This window comes from Wasmannia auropunctata, unplaced genomic scaffold (genome assembly GCF_000956235.1).
Source record: "Wasmannia auropunctata unplaced genomic scaffold, wasmannia.A_1.0 LD336050.1, whole genome shotgun sequence".
NCBI classification, from domain to species: domain Eukaryota; kingdom Metazoa; phylum Arthropoda; class Insecta; order Hymenoptera; family Formicidae; genus Wasmannia; species Wasmannia auropunctata.
In genome coordinates this window covers 1459532-1480201 of record NW_012026840.1, presented here as the reverse complement: position 1 = coordinate 1480201, position 20670 = coordinate 1459532, and the positions used below count along the sequence as shown (strand labels likewise).

At 39.2% G+C, this 20670-nt stretch overlaps 3 protein-coding genes across 4 annotated transcripts in view; 2 read left to right on the top strand and 1 right to left on the bottom strand.

Moving 5' to 3' along the window:
* Window positions 1-130: 130 nt before the first annotated feature.
* Window positions 131-7281, bottom strand: LOC105451567 (striatin-interacting protein 1). Of its 2 annotated transcripts, none has more exons than XM_011692100.1 (12): window positions 7004-7281; window positions 4108-4224; window positions 3724-4007; window positions 3413-3591; window positions 3020-3333; window positions 2721-2937; window positions 2480-2634; window positions 2160-2404; window positions 1718-1945; window positions 1467-1638; window positions 1166-1370; window positions 131-907 (listed from the first exon to the last, which is right to left on the bottom strand). In XM_011692100.1, the coding sequence occupies exons 1-12, from the start codon at window positions 7004-7006 to the stop codon at window positions 642-644; spliced, it is 2385 nt and encodes a 794-aa protein (XP_011690402.1). In that variant the 5' UTR covers window positions 7007-7281; the 3' UTR covers window positions 131-641. The 2 variants fall into 2 exon arrangements, with proteins under 2 accessions (XP_011690402.1, XP_011690401.1); XM_011692099.1 differs by lacking the exon at window positions 7004-7281 and adding an exon at window positions 5066-5486.
* A 1062-nt stretch (window positions 7282-8343) lies between these two features.
* LOC105451566 (protein wntless) lies at window positions 8344-14499 on the top strand. Its single transcript, XM_011692098.1, has 12 exons — window positions 8344-8615; window positions 9596-9774; window positions 9862-9967; window positions 10032-10156; window positions 10269-10418; window positions 10524-10701; window positions 10793-10920; window positions 11031-11036; window positions 11107-11268; window positions 11365-11592; window positions 11909-12062; window positions 12225-14499. Exons 1-12 carry the CDS (start codon window positions 8510-8512, stop codon window positions 12323-12325), a joined length of 1623 nt encoding a protein of 540 aa, XP_011690400.1. The 5' UTR covers window positions 8344-8509; the 3' UTR covers window positions 12326-14499.
* Window positions 14500-17465: 2966 nt separating this feature from the next.
* The window catches only part of LOC105451565 (ubiquitin-conjugating enzyme E2 H), a 47935-nt gene continuing 44730 nt past the window's right edge, over window positions 17466-20670 (top strand). The window contains exon 1 of the mRNA XM_011692097.1: window positions 17466-17635. Coding sequence (XP_011690399.1) covers window positions 17583-17635 — 53 coding nt within the window. The 5' untranslated portion in view covers window positions 17466-17582. The remainder of the gene's footprint in view (window positions 17636-20670) is intronic.

The window sequence follows — 20670 nt, the reverse complement described above, 5'->3', positions numbered from 1 at the left end:
TTATTATCAAAGAGTGCAGAGGAGGAAATAAGGTGGTCTCTGCATGTACATCAAGGTTCTCTTGAAGTTCATTATATGTATTCACTGCGATAGAAAGGGTTGGAAGGACATGTAAAAAATATATAAAATGTAGGAAATTGAATAATAGCGTATTATTATATGCCTGTAAATTATGGTATATATAATAGTTCAATCTATGGAAAAATCAAATATACTTTTAACAGCAAAAATCTAATATATTTTATTAAAATATTTTAAATTTTTATATTCTCTTTTAATGTAAAAGAAAAAAGAATTATACATTTACTTGAAATTGGCTGCCTAATGATAAAAAAAATAACTACAAGTACTACGTTGCATTGCACAAATTAAATATGAAAAAGATTTGAAATGTTTCACGCGTCTCAGCCAGAAAGCTCTCTCAAAAAGTTCTTTGTTAAACATTTTCTAAATTAGGACCATTCATCGCGATATCAAATGCAATTTGGAAATTTTTGCAGTGTCGATATGGCAATGTTTTTTTTTTTTGCTTGAACACTTCTCACAATCGTATTGTAATTCGTAAAAATGTCGCAATTCCGTTCATGGTCTATGATTTAAGGAAAATACGATTCACATGCGCTTTGTATTTGTATGAAACTTCAGATTTCGCACGCCGCGGGATCCAGCAATTCGTCCCAATTGATACTCCTCTGAAATACCTCCTGTTGCAACCACAATTCGTAGTGTTGCTTAAACTCCTCGGTCAATTCCACATTCGCACCGAGCACGGACGTTACCGACGCGTCGACCGGCTCCATTTCTTCGTCCCTCGGAACATTGTAGTATCTTCGATTATTGAACTGATCGACGCACGTACGTAGTTCGCACTCTTCAACTTGAAAATCCCACGGTCGTGCCTCTAAATCTGTTCAGTAATTCAGAAACATTATAAATTGAAAAAAGTTCCCATCGGCACGAATGTAGGAAATTGAATAATAGCGTATTATTATGTGTCTGAAAAATTGCGGTATATAATTCGACCTATGAAAAAATCAAATGATGCTTTTAACAGCAAAAATCTAATATATTTTATTAAAATGTTCCAAATTTTAATATTCTTTTTTAATATAAAAGAAAAAAAATGTATTATGTATTAAACAAAATAGTTCTCAAATTTATTTACCATTGCCGTACGCCCAGTCGTCATTTAAGCGATGTCGCACCTTCGCATAAATAACACTAATAGTTTTCATGTTCGTCTTTCGCCACTGCCGACCGAGATACTTCGTCTGCATTTTCAATAATTTTAAAACGTATAATTGCATCATTGCATGCCTGACTTTTAGCGTGCGTTTTAAAATAGGTGCTGATTTAAAAACGACTAACATCTGCAAACATAAATGCACCAGACATATGTTAATCTTCGTAAACATAAATATAAAAATTTTTAGTGTTACTGATTAACACAAAAAAAAACGGCTTACCATTATTCTACTGTGTTTCCACTTGGTTAATTTATTCAAAATTCTCAATAAATTGATGCAAGAAAAAACATTTCTCCACGAGAAGGACTGAGTATGACCGATTTCGAGACTCTCGGTAGTTAACTCAGGCTGATCGCCAATGACACACATGGGAAAGTCCAAGATGGGAATACTATTGAGATATAAATTATCGGTTACATTTTACGACACTTGGAAAACTCTTTTAAGTCGCAATTCACATGTTTACTTACACGTTCTTCGCTTCAATGTACGCTATGATGTTCTGATTTAAAAACTTCAATACAAGAGGTATGCAATTGGCAAACACTAAATGCTGCGACATAAACTCGAATTGATACACGTGATTCAATTTGAAATGCTTGAGCAACAATAATAAAATTGCAGAAACGGCTTTAACAATTATCTCCTTATGCCGGTTAACGTCGATTCCTAATTTCATCGATTGCAGCACCGTCATTCTAAAAGCGTGTTGTAAATTGTAAGCATAATTGCAATATATATATATATATATATATATATTAAAAATATATTCAGCAAAAATATATTTACAATCGCAATATCAATTAATTAAAAGATCGAATATAATTAATCATTATATTCGATATTTTTCTTATTTTTAAGATTTTATGTACATCAGTATGTTGCCATCTATAATTATTCATTTATACTCACGGCATCTCCTCCGGCAATACGTCAGCCAAGATATTAATACTGTCCGTTTTAGCCTTGCTCGTCGGTGCAGCAGCAAGTAATATTTTCAGCAAAGCGATCATATATTGCGGCAAATTTGGTAATATAGCCTGATAAAGAATTTCCGTTGGTGTTTGACGAAGCGGTGGTTCTGAAGTGCTCATCGGGTTTCTCGCTATCTCTTCTTCCTTTTTTATCTGAATTTCCGATAGCGATGTGTACATATGCTAAAATATATTACATTATTGGATATAACAACAGTAGATTGAGACTCGGAACAAGATTATCACAACAAAATTTACCTTTTTAAGGGTAGTGACACCTTCGTGAATCGGTTGTGGCAAACCAGCTAAACTCTCTCTATCCCCTTGCAATTTGTAACCGACAAACTTCATTCTAGCCACTTCGAGGAAGGTGTCCACGTCCTTTTGCCTTACTTTGGGCGTCCATGGTAAACCTATATAAATAAGATATTAGATATTAATATTTTGAATATGAAGAGAATACTTGAATTAAAGGAAGAGAATTAAAAGAAGACGTTACCCTTTCCTTTTATAAGCTGTGGAGTGCCTGGCCTTAATTGCGACTGATTAGTCTGATCTTCGTAATACGACTGATTCCAGCCGCCGGGTCCACCAGGGCCCAGAAATACGATCAATTCGCCATCTCCTTCATTTGCTCCAGTATTATTTGGAGGTTCTCCTCCCTCGTATTCCATACCTAAGCCCGGATCATCTAACGAACTTTGTTTCATCAAACTCTGAAAAACATTTTGATGATTAACGCGCGTAAAAAAAAAGCATCGAAATAAATTATATGTGGAATAATTTTGGACGAATTACCCGTCGAAAAGGCCGATTGTTCCTTTTCTGATTTTGCGTTTCCAACAAATCTGCCGCGCTCATAGGCGGCGAGCTAGCTCTCATGGTCCTGGCGACTTCGATAGTGTCTTCCTGCAGCGTATCGAGCCCCGCCTCCTCGCGGTACTGCTTCTTAAACTCTCTGAGTGCGTCGATGCCGCCGAGCGAGACTAGAATCAGTTTCCACAGAAGCAGGAGGACCTTTTTCATAGGGAAATGCGGCGCCGAGCCGCTGCAGAAACACGTCACCATGCTAAGAAGTTTAACGATCAGTAATTCTTCTCCGTATGGATTTACTGCAAAGGAAATAAGACATTTTTAGAAGACCAAATTTTTTTTCTCACAAAAATGTTTCCCACAAACGCAATGACGTACCAAGATCTTCCTTAAAACCTTCAACATTGTCTTTATATTCACTGTTCTCGATATCTTTTAATTCCTCTCGCATAACTTCTGTTATAATATATAAAACGGACAGAATGACTCTTAAGTCTATCGAATCAGCGAGGCTAACAGCTAGCTTTCTCATCGCTGAGGTAGCAGTTGTGCTATTTCTAAACAAAAATTATCTGGTAGAAGTAATTCAATCGCATCGCGCACACATAAACATACACACACACACACACACACACACACACACACACACACACACACACACACACACACACACGTATGAAGAAACCTACTCAATCTCAATGTTTAGCAGTTCAACAAACGCTGAAAAAATGCCAGCTTCGTAGAGTAACATTACGTTTGTCCTACTCCAGTCTTGTTGTTCCTTGTCAGACTGCACCTCAGCCCAACAACCCTGAGCTAAGTAGAGAATACAACGCGCCGCTTTCATCCTGAGTTGCTTATTGGAAACCTCCAATTGATTCAGCAGCTTTTGGATCACCGATCTGTGCTGTGTTTTCGTCAAGTTTTGCCACCACGGTCGTAGCTTGTACCATTCCATCTGATCCTCAAACGCCTGGAAATTATGATAAAAGGAATTATATAATTTTTTTATTTCATTTCGTTATAAAAGATCGTTCGATCCGTTCTTGGTACTTGGTACAGCAGAATTATACCTTAAGATTAAGCTGCAATTCATATTGTTCGGTATAGCTGTACAACTCGGCGATTTCATTGGCGTGTATGTCAGTGTCGTCGTAAACAAACTCCAGATCTGTAGTTCTGTTGCTTTCCTGAAATAATAAAAAAAAACGATAAGACATGTACATGTGTTCAATAACACTTGAAATGATATTAGGCGAACATCAAAAGCTGCTTAATTTTTCCTCCTGCCGAATACAAGTATTATCGAGTACTATCGAGTTATTGCAAATTTGCTACAGTACTTTTAATAAAACGTAAAACAGTGGGAAAATGTACTATGGGAAAAGCATGTATTAGATTTTTCATATGTCCATAAATATCATTGTCGATTATTTGTCATTTTAAGGACAATTAAATTAGGATACTTTGTAGACTTTGAACGCTTTTCTTTTAAAATTTCAAGGCAATTTATAGTATTAAGAATAAAATTCTATTTATATAACTTTTGACTCGTTATTAGTACAAGAAGCACTCGAAGTATCTGAACAATATATATACCAAAAGACAAAGAATACACATAGAACTGTAAATAATTCTATTTTAAACCCTACTTTGAACGATCTATAATTCGCCAGATTGAAGATCCTTTTTGAAGGATCAATACTTGTCAGAATTCACGACATAATTCACAATTTTATATGTGTGTGTGTGTGTGTGTAACAAAGGTATTTAAAGAGTCAGAATACACATATATATGTATATCACATTGAAGTACATAAAAATACCCAGCATATAAAATTTAACAGAATTCCATCCTGAAATCTGAGCAAGTTACAGATTGCCTGAAGCGAGTCTTGTTTAACGTTTAGCCCGTCCACGAAAAGTCTTTCGGCTCGAGTCTGCTGGCGAGGGATAGGTTAGGATCGTGGTTGCGATCTGGTTCGCGTAACGCGAATTTCCCCGAGTGCTTGTCCCGGGCGGTCGACTCACGTCGTTGCTGGCCGCGCGCCGATGGAAGTAGACGGGACCTCCGTGGAGAGGATCGCGCTTGCCGTTCCCGTTCGCGTCCATCGCTACGTCACACAACATCTTCAAGCTCCCGTCCGACGGGGGACGACGGGTGGTGTCGGACTCGCGAGACTCTCTCTCTCTCGGTGCCTCAGACCATCTCCGCGCCTACGCGGGAGAGACGTTCACGGTCGAGAACGCGGTGCTCGTCGCCGGAGAGTCCTTTGACATTTACGACGTCGGCCAGTCTCTTTCTCCCTCGGGCGACACCAGGAGTCACGAATTTTCCACGCCGCAGCCTGTTTGTTTCCCCCGCTCAGGTCACTCTCTAACCCCGATCTGCCATCGACGGCGGACACGATACACGGTCGCGCCGCGCCGCCGGACGCCTTCCCTTCGCGACGCGAGTCGCGACGCTCGCGATCTCCGATCGGACGCGTTCGGGCGGGCCCCGAACTTCGGGGACGATCGGTCGGTAACGGCTCAACGCACACACGCTTTCCCGCCTCGTCTGAATTAAAGCGCGAAACCCCCCTACGAAATGCGATTTGTCCGGGTTGTGATAAACCGCAAATACTTCCGTGTATTCTTGTTGTGTTATGTACTCAATAATTATAATGCGTACGATCGAGATAACATTAAAGAATCTAACAGTTTTAACTCTGATTATATTGATTATGGACCTATATTTATACAGGCGAGAGAAAAAAGGAATAGATTTTTATAGGATATTTATAGAAACTTTAAATAGATTTTACTAAAATCGTTTTATCTTCAATAATAAAAAATTACTTGAAAGTATTTCAAGTGAAAAGTTGGAAAGATAATTTTTGTGTGAAAAGAGAGATTTATATATAGACGTTCTTCCCGCTTGATTTCTCTAATGTTCAGTATATTTTCTAAAATTTTGGAAGGGTACATCTGTCTGTCTACAGAAAATGTGAAAAGATATAAGCAATTTTAAATAATAAAATAAATAAATTTCTTCTTCTAGCTCATCTTTCACATTTTCTGCATTCAAAATAAGTGTTCACATAGGAAGGATAAAAAAAAAATGTTAATGACAACGTAACTAAAAAATATACAAACATAATCTTTCTCTATCATGCCAATTATTCTGGTCGCAACGATCTGGAAATGCAGCTTTCCAAACGTTTTCCAAAGATTTTGAAAATATTTCCAAGTAATTTGCATTCCACTCAAGATTCCATTCTTGAAATTTTGTTTATGACATGCACGTGTCTCACATATCTAATGTAAACTAGTCTTCATCTAACAGTAATAAAAAAATTGCATGAAAATCGGGGAAAAGTTATACGAGGAGTAAAGTATATAACATCAGAAAAAAAAATGATGATAAGGAAAGTACATATTTTTTATTAAAATTTCCAATGAAAATTATATGAGAAATAGGGAAAACTTGTGTAAAAAAATATATGTATATATTTAAAGAATTATGAGCAAGGAGCTCAAAATTTTCTATTAAGTATTGTACTATACTTAGAATTCAGTAGTAAAAAATTATAAAATATACAGGGAAAATTATATAAAAGAAAAATGATGTGAAAACGGAAATACACATATATGATATTGTATGAGAAAAGAGAAGTGTATATATTTTCTAAGACATTTCAAAGTAACACATGAAGATGTAACAAAAACACATTGACAAATCCAAATTGGCGCAAACAAGCAAGATTGCGCTACTACCATACATAGGCACGACTTTGCTGCGACTTGTATACACATTTAATCTTGCATTCCTGGCTTCTGAAAATACTCGCAGAGAGATATTGTATTCGTATAAAAGACCTATATATATATATATATATATTTGACGTGAAACCAACCGCGATGAGGAGCAAAATGCATTCAATGGATACATCCACAGTTATTATATAGGCTACTGGCAACCCTTACCATGTTTAACCTAAAAAAATAATCTAACAGGAAGATTTAACGAAGAATCAGCCCAGCGTCGTCAGCATTCCCCCGTGCAAGTGTCATTTGCAGAAGACGTCAAACGCGACCATCGTCGACACGAGTCACACGTGAATTCGACGTCATCTGGCGTGAGAACGAACTGGCGAGCGACAGAGTGATGAATAATTCTTTCTCTTTTTATTATTTCTGCATTTTCGCGAAACAAGAGATATAAATCTGAGACTCCTACTTCGGAGAGTGGAGTCGTGCTCGCGTTTTAAATCGAATCCCTTTACTGGCGCCGCTGTGTGCATAAAGCGTGCAAGTTCAACTATGTAGCCACGGGACTGATTTCCAGCGGGTAACACAACCATCTTCGATTTTCTTCCTTAAGTTATGTATATTGTTTGATTCTATCTCATAATATGCCCACAGCATATTACAATTGATTAACAATGCATTGTAAAAATAATAACTGAAAATAGGAGCGGTTCAAGCCTAAGAAAGACAAAAGCATGAATAAAAGCGTATATCTGTAGGTCTTAATTAATTATAGTGTTTCTACAAGTATATCTTAATTAATTATAGTGTTTCTACAAGTATATCTTAATTAATTATAGTGTTTCTATACAAATATATTTTCCATTTAAATTCGAACAAAGCTTAATTTGGTAAAAACGAATTTACTCATATAGAGGCTCATTTCTTCACGCGTACTTTTTTCTTTCCTTTTATTGGACTCTGGTTTTTGTTTGTTTGTTAAGCAGTTTGATTAAAAGTACATTGCACTCTTTAATTGTTAGTCAGGTGACATTTCGATAAATAGTATATATAAGTATATACTTATATATATCGCTCCTTACTCTACTATATGATTAACGCGACGGGTTTCCGCCTGAATCAGTGTGGGGACAATTATTCATTACAAGTATATTCAATTAATTATTTGCAACGATAGCAACAATTATTGCGAAGCAATTTTTCACGCGACTCTTTTTGAAAATCATAAATCATTCGATTAAAACAATTTTCGTGCATACGACTGTAATTTTCGCGGTAGAATATTTTGATTAAAATGAATCTTATCGCGCTGAAATTTTTTCGGCCGCAACCTTTGCTCAGAAGCACCAATAAAATGCGTCCACGTTCACTCTCAGGCTACTCTCTGACGAGATTCACGAGATGAGAGCCGAACCGAACGAGCGGAAGCGTCCAGGCGGCGAAGGATCGATACGGACAGACGACGCGAGAGCTCGATAGGTCTCGAAATTCGAAAATTTCACGAATGCCGCGAGCTCGAACGCGGCGAGTTCCCCAGCTTCGCTGGCTTCCATTTTGAGGGACTGATGATCTCCGGCTCCGGCTCCGGAACGCTCATTGCCGCCCGTGTCTCGCGTCATTTCGCTCGGTGTGCACCTCGGCGTCGGTGGCCGCCGGAGATCCCGCGAACGTGACTGCGGAATAACAGCCGCGACAACGGTGAGGCGCAAGTGGCGCGCGAAGATGCAGGGTACCATAATCGAAAATCTGAGCGGCAAGAAGCTCTCCGTGCTGGTGGTGCTTCTGATAATCGCGCAAATAGTTTGCTTCCTAATAGGCGGCCTGATCGGTGAGTATAGAGGAGCGTCACCGCACGTGGATTCGCATTCCTACAGACACACGCTCGCGCGCATCATCGTCATCTGTATAATAGATTTACGCATATACGAGAATGTATACACTGCAAATGTATTGTATCTCATTTCCTTTTTGTTATACATCTTGTTATATATACACACGGAGAGAATTTTTTTTTTTAATTTAGACCTGAAAATTTTGTTAATCAACAACACAGTATTTCGACAAATTTTACTGTGCACTGCCATATTTGTTGTAGTATATACTTAAAAAAAATAGTGAAAATCATATAAAATTCGTCGAAATACTGTGTTGTCCCACGATTAACATGATTTTCAGGGTAAATTTCAAAATAAAATTCTCTCCGTGAGAGTAGCTATTTTTATGCAAGGGACTAATAACGCAGTGATATTTTAAACTAATTTTGGATTGTACACTTGATTGAAATTCGTTCGTATTAAATCCTTTTCTATTTCTTACTCACATTTTTTTTATCGTGTTAAGTCTACTTTAGACAATTATATTTTAAAGTCGCTTCAAGACCAACGTGCGATCACTTTCTTCATTTTTAAAAATAGGCAAAATCTTGTGGGTAGCATAACGTTTGTTTCATTTGCATAAAACAGAGAATGTGATTTTATATTTTCGATTATAAACCGGTGAAATTAGTTACTCCCTTAAACAATTTTTAAAGTCTAAAAATTTAGAATAGAATTCTATTCGTAATTTTATACGCTGCACAAAATAAAACGTTTAAAGGATTATGCAAATAAATATAAATATTCAAATCTGAAATTACGAATAGAACTCTATCTGAATTCCGTCATAAATTATAAATCCTTTAAAAGTAGCTTTAGAGATATAATAAATTTTTTATTAATTAAAATGTAACCGTCTATCTTTTAGATGAACTTTAGATGAACTTTCTTTTAGATGAATATAAAGTGTGTAATAATATACGTTTTCTTTTAGCGCCGACACCTGCGAGCAGTCAGAATATTCTCGGTACACCGTGCAAAGTCGTTAATGGAACTCATGATGAAAATACGTGGTTTTACTCGAGAGGAGAAGGCTCGTGTACCTCTATCGATATGCATCACTTTAATTCAGACATTCATCAGCAGCCTTATCAAGTTGTATACACTTTTCAGGTATACATTATAATATACAAAATTACTTGCAATTAATAATTAAAAGGGACTTTTGAACTAAAGATCTCATAATTTTATTTTTTTAAGATGCCCGTACCTCGGAACAGCATGCAACTTGATTATTCGAGATGGCAGCAAAATTTGATAGGTGTTTTACAAGTGGATATTTCATACACGAGCCAGATTGAAATCGGTAATGTATTAGCTGCTGTTAAAATTTTTGTTAACTACAATTCTAACAATAGCTCTCTCCGTAGCTCCTAGGACGAAAATAACGCTGGACGCACGGCTGGCATATCGAAACAAGGGAGATCCCGATAATGCATGGAAACCGTACGCTTCTTCTATTGTGGAGAGAATTTTGGACTGCAGCATAGACAAGGTAGGTACACTTACTTGCGTAGCCATTATTAATAAGTATTTGCTTTTTGTATGTGCATGCAAGTTAGGTAACCATATATAAATACAAAATTTAAATGTCTAATTTATTCCAGCCACTGGAGCACTATAATTACAACTGCAGCGTTATGCCATTGTTCGAATTGGGATCTTTGTACCACGATTATTACCTGTTGAACATTCGTCTTCCTTCGGACCCCGATAAAAACCAAGGATTGGGACACATTGTTGACTTGTGGCTTACAGTAAGTGTCAGAACGTGAGATTCTTATTATATATAAAACACACGTTCCGAATGATAAATTCGGATTTTATTTAACCCAATCGTGTATCATTTGATGTTAATCTAGGCCATTAATCAAAATGGTGGATTCACGAAAGTGTGGGTGAGTCTGAAGACCATTTATTTCCCAGTGGTGGTTAGTGTTTTGATTTGGCACATGAGGAGAGTGTACATGCTATCCAGACCGGCCGCCCTTTTGGAATACATGCTCTTAGTTTTGGGATTAGCCTTGACAGTTTTAAATCGTATGTTAAACGTTTCTATATTTGATTTGTAATTTCTGAATTTTTTAATTTTTGCGCAGTTATCTGTAAAAAATTGTTGCGTCACTTTCAGTGCCATTGGAATATTTAACACTTGCTTTCGACATGCCATTTATGCTTCTGCTGGGTGACATTCGACAAGGAGTATTTTATGCAACATTGTTGTCATTCTGGCTCGTATTTGCCGGCGAACATTTGATGGTAAGAAAACTGAGTTTTTATTATTCTAATTCTTATTAAATTATTGTAATCATTACTTCTAATAATTTGTATTTTTGTTGTTTTATGCGCACATCTTTGGGTCTCATTAGATTCAGGTAAGTTTTCTTTTATATACGAAACTTCTGTTTTCTTAATCCTGGAAGATATTGATAATTTATGTTTCAGGAGGGCGAAACAAGCAATTCATTGAAAAGTTACTGGCGGCATCTCTCTGCGGTGGGCACCGGCTGTCTCTCGCTATTCGTATTTGATATGTGCGAGCGTGGGGTACAACTGAGAAATCCATTCTATTCAATTTGGGTCACTGATCTTGGCACGAAACTGGCAGTATCCTTTTTGAATTATATCTGCTGTATCTTAATCTTAAAAAAAGAACTGACATTAAAATAATTTCCTAAATTGATTTCCTTAATGAAGTAACAGCTATCCTTCATTATTTTGGCTGGTATATCGGCCGTAGTATATCTGTTGTTTTTATCTTACATGATATGGAAAGTATTTATGAATATTAGTATGAAGAGAGCCGTTTTACCTAGCATGAGCTCGGCGCGGCGCCTGCATTATGAGGGTGTCATATACCGTTTCAAATTCTTAATGATTGCCACGTTATTATGCGCGTCGTTAACCGTCATTGGTTTTATACTCGGACAGGTAAGAAGTCGATACATGGAGAGAATTTTATTTTAAATTTTAGCGCAAAAATCATGTTAATCGTAGGACAATATATTTCGACGAACTTTATGTGATTTTCACTATTTTTTTTAAATATATACTACAACAAATTTATTGTAGTGCACAGTAAAATTTGTCGAAATACTATGTTGTTTCACGATTAACATATGATTTTTAGGATAAATTTTAAAATAAAATTCTCTCCGTGTATGTTTTATTTATAATTAATTATACAATTAATTGTATTCATTATTGTTTAGAATTATATTAAATATATGTGATGTTTTTGGGATAGGTTGCAGAAGGTCAGTGGAAATGGGACGAAGATATACAATTGGAAATGACTTCTGCCTTTTTCACCGGGGTTTACGGCATGTGGAATATTTACATCATTGCATTATTGTGTCTCTATGCGCCTTCCCACAAACAATGGCCAATCGAGCCATCTGGTAAGTAGAAACATACATTTCTAGTTATAAATTAAATATACATTCGAAATTCTTTTTTCTTATATATAATTTTTTAATTTTAAATATTTATTTTTTATCAAATTCTGTCATATTTCTGGCATATTTGCATAATGCAATAAAGCAAATTATTTGAATTTTCAGAGAACAGTATTAGTGAAGAGATCGAATTTTCTCCCCTACCAACAGATCCTAACGAGATGCTGTCTCTGACTGCATTTGCACGAAAAACCGCAGTAGAGTAAAGTACATGTTTCTATTTGTGTACATTTTGTAAGAAACAAGGACAGCACAGCAAACTCCACTTAATAGATACATAATGTACTTAATTGTTACAAGTAGAATCTGTAAGTAGAACTGTACTTAGATCTTTCACTATTTATTAGAAACACAATGACTGATAATACTTCTACGGTAACTTACGGCAATTTCGTATGCCAACTTTGATTATTTATTGCTTCCAACGTTTTTTAGTATGTTTTTTTTTATATACCTATTTATAGCATCGTATTATCTATGATAAGAAAAATATATAAGTCATTTCATCTCCATATCCGTCGGTATTTGTCATATGCACAAATTCTGGAGTGGAATTGATAATCTGTTTTTTATACCCATACATTTGTTTTTTATACCATTTACAAAAATTAATATAGCATAACGCAACGTAAATATATATAAATATAGATTGAAATACAAAATGATGTGTAATAATTAAAATCGCGTACAGTAAAACTACGCTTATTCGCACTCCATTTATACGAACAAGTTTCAAATATATGAACTCGTAGGTGAGCTCTTATTATCCGAACCATTAGGATAACAAGAGCTCGACATGCTTAATTTTCTGAAACGTCCAGCTCCTATTATCGAAATTAATAAGAATGATTAATGAGAATTAAATGAATTTCTATTATCCGAACCATTTGATTATCGGAACTATCTGGTCTCCCGATATGTTCGAATATAAACGGAGTTTTACTGCATTTAAAAAAGTGCGATACAAGAAGTACTAGAATAAAAACGGCAGACATAATCATGTTATTTTAATATAATATCTATATTTGATGTAAAATTTTTTACACCAATATTTTCTACGTGATCACTTAAATTCGGGAAAATATTGCATAAGCGACAATCAAACGTTTCTGAATCAAATGCTTTATATGCGAATCAGATGAAATGATGAAATGACTTTATGTAGTAAACAGCAGCTAATCTATATAATTGAAATAGGATTTACACAGTATTATATGGATGTATTACCGTACTGCGTATAGAATTCATTTCTATGAAGCTTCTACTAATGGATAAGACGTACTTTATAATGAATCTGAAATTCTTATGTTGGAAGGAAAAAAATTGAAGAATTTTTCTTTGGCATATTTTCTACATGTAAGATTTTTTAGAACATCTTTCAGTATTATGTGCTTATACAGCAGCGGTAGTATTCCTGCGCTATTCTAATCATTTTTCTTTTTATATATGACTCGTCTACTAATATAAGAGCTGTAACTATTACTTATACAGTTAATTATTCTTAAATCATTGAAAATTTAATGATATTTCCATTCCAATCTTACGTTAAATATTATGTAAGTGATTTATTGAAGTTAATCAACGACGAATAGATTTAGACGATGAATTTATATACATATATATACATATATATATATATATATATATATATATATATACTAAGAATTCGAAAGCTCCCATTTTTCCTATTTACTTGTCATATATTTAAGCATATAAGACGCGCGAAGAGAAGAGTGTAGTTTTTACTTCCCAATTCGAATTATAAAAAAAAGCCTCGTATGATATCTCATTATATTATATGTATACATATCATTATTGGGCATTCGTCTATCATTTGTAACGCGATATATGTATCATGATTGATAGTATTAAGAGTCAATTATATTCATGATTTACAACGGCATGCATCTTGAAAGTAACAATTTCGTACGGAAAGTAATGTGCCAATTTGCTTAGGTCTGCCATTCAATTATAGTGTCCGTTTTTTATTATACGCATTAATTGTTACATATACAAAGTATTAATGCAAGTCTTTCACCTTAGACAAGTTATGAATCACAGGGCGTAATAACTTTTTGCACGAATTTATTATTCGAAATTAGATCAGCAACTGTTTGATAATTGTTTTATAGATAATTGTGTATGCAATTAATAGAGATGCGCGAATTAAGGTCTCTTGACGTCAAATCGAATCGAATCATTGAAATATATAACTTCTAATTAGCAATAATTATTGTTGAATAGATTGAATTTTAATACGTAGAATATAGATATAATGGAGAAAAGGATTTCTACGTAAGAGAAATAATACTTATTTAAATTTGAATATTTGATACAATTATATTAGCGGAAAATATATACGATTTTATAATATTTTATAATATACATGATTTTATAAAATTTTATAAGATCAATACACGTGATTCGTATTCGAATTACTCTGTTTCTAAATTTTCAAATAATTCGGATTCAAATTGTTCGCACATCTCTAGTATTTAATGTGTAATATTGAGATACTTAAACGTAGTATTTACTATAGGCACTGATTATAAAGTAACGTTTTACAAGTAAGGTGCAATAGAGTTTCTGTCCGTATGTCGACTTTATGCTTATAGTACTACTATATATTAATCAAATCATGTAGCGATATTTATAAACTAAACACACACAAGCGGAGTTTACGGAAGATCAATTTACCCGATATAAGTATATAATTAATCCAAATTATAATCCAATATATAATTAATCCAGGACCCAATGGTTTCAATGATAATCAACATCGTCGTTTCGTCGTTATGTAAAAGAAACCGTATTGTACCAAAAAAAAAATTGTATCTGCAAGCGATCACGATACCGCGCTGTTGCACTCTCGCAACATTTTTATATAATTTAGTATAATTTTTATATAAACTTTTTAAATAAACGAATTTGTTGTAGCCATCCCTGCATTTTGCGCGACACGGCGAATCTAATGGAGTTACAAGCATCCATGCGTCGCTCGATTATTACAAGCATTCAAATACCTATATACAGATTCGAGTGTATAGCAATTATCTAATTTTTCTTCAGGGCGAAAATACCGTATAAACGTCCATTGTCATCAAAGGCTAAATATTTTCACTTCCCACGCTTTCGTGTCTTGGGGGTAGAGATGTAAAAAAAACGTTTTTTTTTCTAACAGAAAAAACATTAGAAAAAAACGTGTTTTATTTCATTTAAAAAATACAAATTTAGTTTTTTTTCTAATTCCAATAGCACGACTAATTAATTGTAAATAGTATTCATATAATTATATGTATAATTAATTTTAATGTGATCTGCATTTAACTTTTACAAAAGGAGAATCGTTTTAATTCTTTTTCTAAACAGCTTTTCCTTAAGTAGAATTTATTATAATTATTCATTGAAGTCTTTGCTTCAAAATATATCTCATTGTCAGAATCAATATATTGGCTTTCTCGTTCTGCGTAAAGATTAAAATGATGATAATTTAAATCTACTATCTATAAAATAAAAAATCATGAAAAATTAACTTATATTAAGCAAAATATAAATATTAAATAGATAGCTGAAAAAAACAAAATTTTGAGAAAAAAAACAAGGCTTATGTTTTTTTCTAAAAAAAACCGTATTTTATAAAAAAAAACAATTTGGTTTTTTTTCTATTTACATCTCTAGTTGGTGGGGGGAAAAAAAGTTATACGATCACGAAAGAAGAGCAATCCGAAAGATACATTACAAATACGCGTCAAAATTCCCGCCGCGTGTCGGCGATGGGAAATGGCGGCTCTCCTCGGCGGCGAGCTCTCGCGGACAGCTTCACTCTCGAGAGCTCTATACACAGTTGAGTTGCGAGAGCTCGAGAGATCCGTCGCGAGGATCGTGCGCACGCGCTGCGGGCGCGCCGCTGTCGTCGCTCGTCGGAGGCAGCAGCGTCGGTCGGCCGTCGGGGGCCAGGAGAGTCCAGTGTGCAAGCGACGAGAACGCAATCAGATGGTGGCGAAGATCGTGGATTGACAGGTCGCGGGTTGCACGAGAGAGAGAGAGAGAGAGAGCGAGAGCGAAGGGAGCGCGCGCGCGCGAGAGGGAGAAGGAACAGGCGTTATTACGCGACGACGGTTGGCGTTTAGGGCTCTCTCTCTGGCAGGAGGAGACGACGGGGATTCTTTTTCCGTGTGTACGGGGCACGCGAGCGAGGAAAAGAAGAAGAAAAGAGCGAGCGAAGGAGAGAGAGAAAGCGACTCGCGCGAGTGAGGGGAACACGACGGTTGACGTGCGCGACGGTGTCTCGTCATCGACGACGACAACGACGACGTTGACGAAATGATCCTCTAGCCTTCCCGTGTGGGCTTCCTTGGCCTGGTCCGTGCGCGAGGGGAGACCGACGAGAGGACACTCGCAGCAGGAGTCGATCCCCCTATCCGCGCCCCCACCTCACCCCCCGCTTGGAGAAGGACGAGAGGAGGACGAGGTGGACGATCCCTTTCTCGTTTGGTATTAGTTGAGCTTTTTCTTCCACACACGGGCAAAGAGCGGGCGAGAAGAGAGAGAGAGAGAGAGAGAGAGAAACGCATCGCTTGTATATGTACACGCACACATACACAGCGACGGAGAGAGCGAGAGACGCACACGCGACGCTCACGGCGCGGCTTCGTGGAGGAGGGAAACGAAGAAAGGAAGAAAAGAAAGACGGACGCAACGCAGCGCAGCGCAGCGCGGCGCGGACGAACGCAGTTTTCACCTCGCGACGGATTATACCACGTCGCGCGCGTTCGAGAGTCCCGCGAGTCCGAGAGTCGCGATTCGCGGCTCGTGCTGCGAATCTCGCCTCGCGTTCTCGCCCATCGGTCAGTAACGAGCTTCGTGTAGGACGGCCCGATCGACTAAGTTGATCGCCAAGCGTTCGCGAGCGTGCCGTCTTTATTTATTTATTTTTTTGTTCTCCGTCGCGCGCGACGTCCGTGTGTGTGTGCGTCTATGTGCCTCTCTCTCTCTCTCTTTCGCTCGCTCGCTCGCTCTTCTCCCGTGCGCTCCCCTCTTCGCTCCTTGCTGACGCTCTCTCTCTTTCTATCTCCCTCTCTCTCTCTCTCTGTCGCTCAGTGCGCTGAATATAACGCTCGGTTTACATTATCGTCGGGGGACAGAAGTGCGCGTCGCCCGGAGAGTGTGTGTGCCGGAGTACGCGAGGAGCCGCGGAGGAGCTCGCTCGAACCGTTCCCTTCGCGCGGCGCGAGAAGGGCATTAATCGACGGGGGCGCTTATCCGAGGAGGGCCCTCCCGGGGGCCACGACGGAGTGTGCCTGTGTCGGGCTCAGCTGATCCACGCGCGCAGCGGCAGGAGGAGGAGGAGGTGTGTTAGTGGTGGAGGACGCTACCAGGAGCGCCGCGGGGCGAGGAAGGGCCCCAGCCGAACTCAGCATCGCCGACGACGACGACGACGAGCGAGCAGCAGCACCGATAAATATGTCGTCCCCCAGCGCCGGCAAGCGACGCATGGACACGGACGTTATCAAACTGTATCCTTGGAGAAGAGAGACCTAGCTTGATGAAAAGCCCTTCGCCTTCCCTCCCCTCCCTCCGAGGGCGGGAGGAGGAGGCTCGGGCATCCCCCTACTTCCACGCAGCCGTTCCGATAAGTACCTCGTGCGATTCTGTACGTTGTTGGGTCGCGTAGTGGCGGCGCACGTGAGAGCGAGTCGCAATCGCATTGCGCCTCCTCCTTGCACGCGCGCGTCTCTCCGTGCGCGCGCGCACGCGTGTATATACATATGTGTGTGTGTATGTATGTGTGTGCGTGTGTGCGTTTTATACAGGGTGCTGAAAAGCTACGGTGCGAATAGACCTCGCCTCGCGCGCGGATCCTTTGATCTATCAAGTTGGCGCAAAAGGTTTGGCGCGTTTCCCTTCCCGTCTCCCCCCACCCCTCCCCCCCGCCGTTTGTCGAGCTCTGTTATTGAATAAAGTTAGAAAACCGGAGTTCCTCGCTGATGAGGAGATTGAAAACATTTCTCTCCGGATGAGAAAAGGAGCAGCAACGCCGGAGTGGCGGCTGTGGCGGCGGCGATTTTTCTCAATACCGTTGTAAATTTTGATTATCCGATATTCCTCTGGCGAACGCAACAAACCTTTCGCGTCGAGTCCGAGCACCGCTCGAGATCGACCTTTTCCTTTCGGAAATTCCGCTCGAACGTGTCGAAGCTTTGTAATTTGTTAGCTTCGACACCGAATGTCGAGAGATAATCGACCGTCGTGTTTAAATTCCTTTCGAGTAACATCTGCACGGAGAGAATTTTTCTTTAAATTTACCCTGCAAATGTTAATTGTGGGACAATATAGTACTTAGGCAAATTTTACTGTGCACTACAATAAATTTTACTGTAAAATCTTATTGTAGTGCACAGTAAAATTAGCCGAAATACTATATTGTCCCATAATTAACATGATTTGTAGGGTAAATTAAAAAAAAAATTCTCTCCGTGTAGGTGATGTAAACAGAAAGATTAAGAATTCTGTGTGTTAGTTGTTTGTTTAGAAGATAATCCTAAAAGTCTACCCAGACTGAACTCATTATTTGTGAGGAAATTCTTTCGTTCGAAGTCTCTCTTTTTTTTTGAATTGCTAGTGAATAGCTTAAACGGACAAGTAAATCTGCAAAATTACCGGCGAAAAATCTAAGATTATCTAAGAATAATGATTTTTAATTGAAGATCGAATCGCGTTTTCGATCGCGTTTTTCACGGTAAACTTAAAGTTTCATGAAAATTTGAAGATTCTTTTCTCCCTCCCACGTCTTTCGACTCCCCGAGGCTCGCGCACCTTGTTTTTTCAGCACTCACGCTCCGCGTAGAGCGTCGCGCGGTGTGAATGTGCGCGTGCACGTGGCGAATCGCTGGCTCGCTTATCGAGAACAATAATCGCCGTGATAATCGCCATTTATTGCCGCACCACGACGTGATGGCTCGCGAGAGTGCGATATCGGGAGACAAAGAAAAAAAGCCTCGCCCCGCATTTTCGTCATCGGACATTTAACTCGTCCGCGAAACTCGTCGTCGTCGTCGCCGCTTTGTCGACGCTTTTTCGGCCACACAGCTGTTTTTAACCAGCTGACTCGCATGGCGCTTGCGCGTATGCGTTCGTTCGTGCGTGGACGAGCGTGAGCGAGTGTTGTCGTCATCGTCCCGCTCGCACGCTCGCGCCACTCCTTTTGTTTTCCCTCCCTCTCTCTTTCGCGCTCTTTCTCTTCGTCCGTCCGGCTCTCTCTCTCTCTTCCCCCCTCCCTCTCTCCTTGTCTCCCCTCTCCCATCGCGCTTTCGAAGATACCTCGTTTACACCTGCAGCCTCTGTTATTTATTTGCGAAATCATCACGCGTGGTTTCGTGCCGCTGTTGTCGAACGCGCCGATGTCACGCCTGGCGATTACTTTCCGTCCAAACGGGACTTCCGTCTCTTTGTCCTTGTAGTTCACTTGCGTGAAAAGAATAATGCTTTCGTAACGCTGATTATTACGGTGCAACCGAGTGCATAAGGGTTCGGGGACACGGCAGTCCCGGAATGATGGATCTTCCTCCATTCTCCTCCGTTTTTCCCTCCTTCATCTCTCTCGCGTCTTCGCGACCATTTCTCTCTTTCTCTCACCTCTTCTCTCGCTTTTCCCTCGTTTTCTTTTTGCCCCCCCCCTCCCGCCCCCCTCCGTTCTACAAATAGAGCGTCGCTCTCTCAATGCTCTTCGGTCTCTCCTCGCTCGAAACTCGGCTCCGAATTCCGTGGCCCGTCCCTCCTCGAGAATCCAGGACCGCGGAGACAAAGAGAGAGAAGGCGAAGGGAGCGATGGACAGCGAGGAACGTTTAATTGAGACGTCACACTCGGTTCGCGGTTCGCGGCGAATTCGAGGCGAGGCGAGGCGCGGAGGAAGTGACACACCGAGCGCGGCGGAGAGCGCACCTTTAGCACCACGCGCGCGTGTAAAAATAAAGCGGTCGACGACGGTCTCTATATCCACCGTGGCCGGATCTCTCGTAGCACTGACGCACGTATAATGGGACGGGTCGATATGTATTTCGCATGCGGTTCGTAGGTACATGCGACGTACGCGACGAAAACGCGACGGCGAGGGCGGTGTGCAGGTCGCGTTTTCAGCGTCGCCAGGGACTTGCGAAGGTCAGTTACATCGGCGCGATCTCTCTCTCTCTCTCTCTCTCTCTCTCTCTCTCTATATATATATATATATATATAGATATATATATATGTATATATATATAGATATATATATATATATAGATTAATTCCGATCGACGATGTGCGAATTTGTTCATCGTGGCTCGCGACGAACGACTCTTTATTTCAACGACGCTCCGATCGCGGGCGTTTCTTTCTCTCTCTTTCCGTTCGGATCGCCTCGGAAACAACGCGGTTTCATCCGATGCCGTCCGTTGCAGAACTCGCGACGGCGAGGGAGGAGGGGAGGGAAAAAAGGGGGATTCTTCTTTGCGCGCGGCTAACGGAGAGTCCGATAGGTGGTGACCGCTTGGACGACGCGGTCTCTTTCCTGCC